This window comes from Fukomys damarensis, unplaced genomic scaffold, assembly GCF_012274545.1.
Source record: "Fukomys damarensis isolate Sample0158 unplaced genomic scaffold, DMR_v1.0_HiC HiC_scaffold_21, whole genome shotgun sequence".
Classification (NCBI taxonomy): Eukaryota; Metazoa; Chordata; class Mammalia; order Rodentia; family Bathyergidae; genus Fukomys; species Fukomys damarensis.
The window spans coordinates 34,884,237-34,886,152 of record NW_022900933.1 but is presented as its reverse complement, the minus strand read 5'-3'; the positions used below and the strand labels follow the sequence as shown (position 1 = coordinate 34,886,152).

Genomic DNA, 1,916 nt, shown 5'->3' with positions numbered 1-1,916 from the left:
CCCCCCCTCCCCCCCCCCGCCGGACCCGCTCCAGCCCGGCCCCTTTTCCCCGCCTCCCCGGCTCTCAGTATGGCGTCACTTCCGCCTATGCGGACCGCGCGCAGGAAGTCTGGGTCTCGCGAACGCGCCGGAGGCGTCCCCGGTGTCGGGAGCGCGCCTCGTAGATGACAACAAATTTGTCGCTCGGCGGCGTTGGAGTCTGCCACAGTCCCTGTCGCCTCCCCTCGCGGTGTCTTGCAGCCTCTCTGGGCCGACTAGCCACCGGAATCTCCCTGGCAGAGGCAACGGCTGCTCCTCAGCGCCTGGTCCGCCCCCGGGCCTAGCGCGGTCGGCGCGGCGCAGGCGATGGGGTCTTCAGCAATAAAAGAGAATCCTCTCATGACTGTGCACCAATACAGACAAATCCTCAAATAGTTAATAGGAAAGAAAGAAGCCAAATGACAGTACATATTGCATTGTTATTTTTATAAAATAATTTAGAAGATATGAAATCAATAGTGACAGGAAACAGATATGAAGGTACCTCCTGCAGAGATACCTGGGCCACTTCCTGCAGGAGAAGCTGAGCCTGGAGCAGCTCAGCCTGGACCTGTATCAGGGCACCGGCTCCCTCGCCCAGGTCCCCCTGGACAAATGGGTAAGAGCTGCTGGTGTCCGGCCGGGCGGGACTCGCTCCCTTCCCGAGGGCGATCGGAAGGGCTGACACCAGGGTCGGTGACGTTCAGCTCCTCTTCGGGAAGTGTGTGGACCCTAGTGTGGCAGGGCTTAGGGATGCGTGTTAGGGTTGTTTAATTTGCCTGCTTACCTCGATCACGTGTGTGGCGGAGTGTAGAAGTATCAGTTACGGGAATAACTGAGTCAGTGCTTCGGGGTCTGTGAAAGGGTTGAAAAGGTCCCAGGGAAGGAGGTGGTCGTGTCCCTTGGGAACAAGGAGTCATGGGGTCCCGTGGCAGATAGACCCTATTGTATTGGATGGCGTTCCCGAAAGGTTAAAGATGAGGACGGCTGGGATGCCAAAATCTCCAGTTATTTATTTGGGGTTGGCTGCTGCAGACCCTGCATTTGCTTGGTTTGTCTCGGTCGAGCATTTGCCATCGGGAAGAAAGTTAGGTGAAGGCCTCCTTTGCCTGTTTGCCTGGTTTGCCTGATTATATGTTTACAAGGCCTGTCTGTGCTTCCCAGCCTGTGAATGGTCCTGTGGTCCTAGTAGTGCTAGGCTGGTTTTGCCTCTTTGCTTCACGTGGTATCGTAAAAGCAGGTGTTGTAAAAGCGCTGAAGCTGCTGTTTTCAGAAGCTTTAAAAGCCTGTTTTCTCCTTGTCATCCAGAGGCTGCGAGATGACTCTGGGTCTTACGGGTGTCTCATGCGTATTTCAATTCACCTCATAGGGCTGTATCTGCATCTGTGGATTGAGTGTGTAGTATTTTACTTAGTCTATTCCGCTTTGTGTTTGACAAGAATGCAGTGACAGCCTCTCCATCTCCTTCACATTAGAAAAGCTTAAAGTGTGGTAGAAACTTGTTATGACTCTAACATTTGTTTGTGTGGGGGGAATATGTATAAATGTATAAATGTATCAGTACGTGGGTGACTTAAACTAGGGAGAGTACACAGATCGTTTAAAGAGTCCCAGTTTGAGGAACCTGCCCTACACCATGGTAGTTCAGGCTGAAGGACTGGCCAGATGATGGTGGACATAGTAATTCATACGGGTTCACTAAACATTAATGGCGCATACATTCTATGTCATGTGCTGAATTAAGGTATTGTGTAAGTGTAATTCTTAACAGAAAATAGGGATTCTGATAGATTTTTTTAAAATTCAACAACCCAGATTCTGTACCTTTGGAACGGTTATGAATAGATGATCTTGAAGATGAGGGTTGGACATTTTTTTTTTTTTTTTTTTTTTTTTGT

At 50.5% G+C, this 1,916-nt stretch overlaps 1 protein-coding gene across 1 annotated transcript in view; it reads left to right on the top strand.

The window, feature by feature from the left end:
• Positions 1-1,916, top strand: part of Atg2b (autophagy related 2B) — a 93,340-nt gene that overhangs the window by 19,459 nt on the left and 71,965 nt on the right. Inside the window, exons 2-3 of the mRNA XM_033766737.1 lie at positions 69-327; positions 520-637. Coding sequence (XP_033622628.1) covers positions 69-327; positions 520-637 — 377 coding nt within the window. The remainder of the gene's footprint in view (positions 1-68; positions 328-519; positions 638-1,916) is intronic.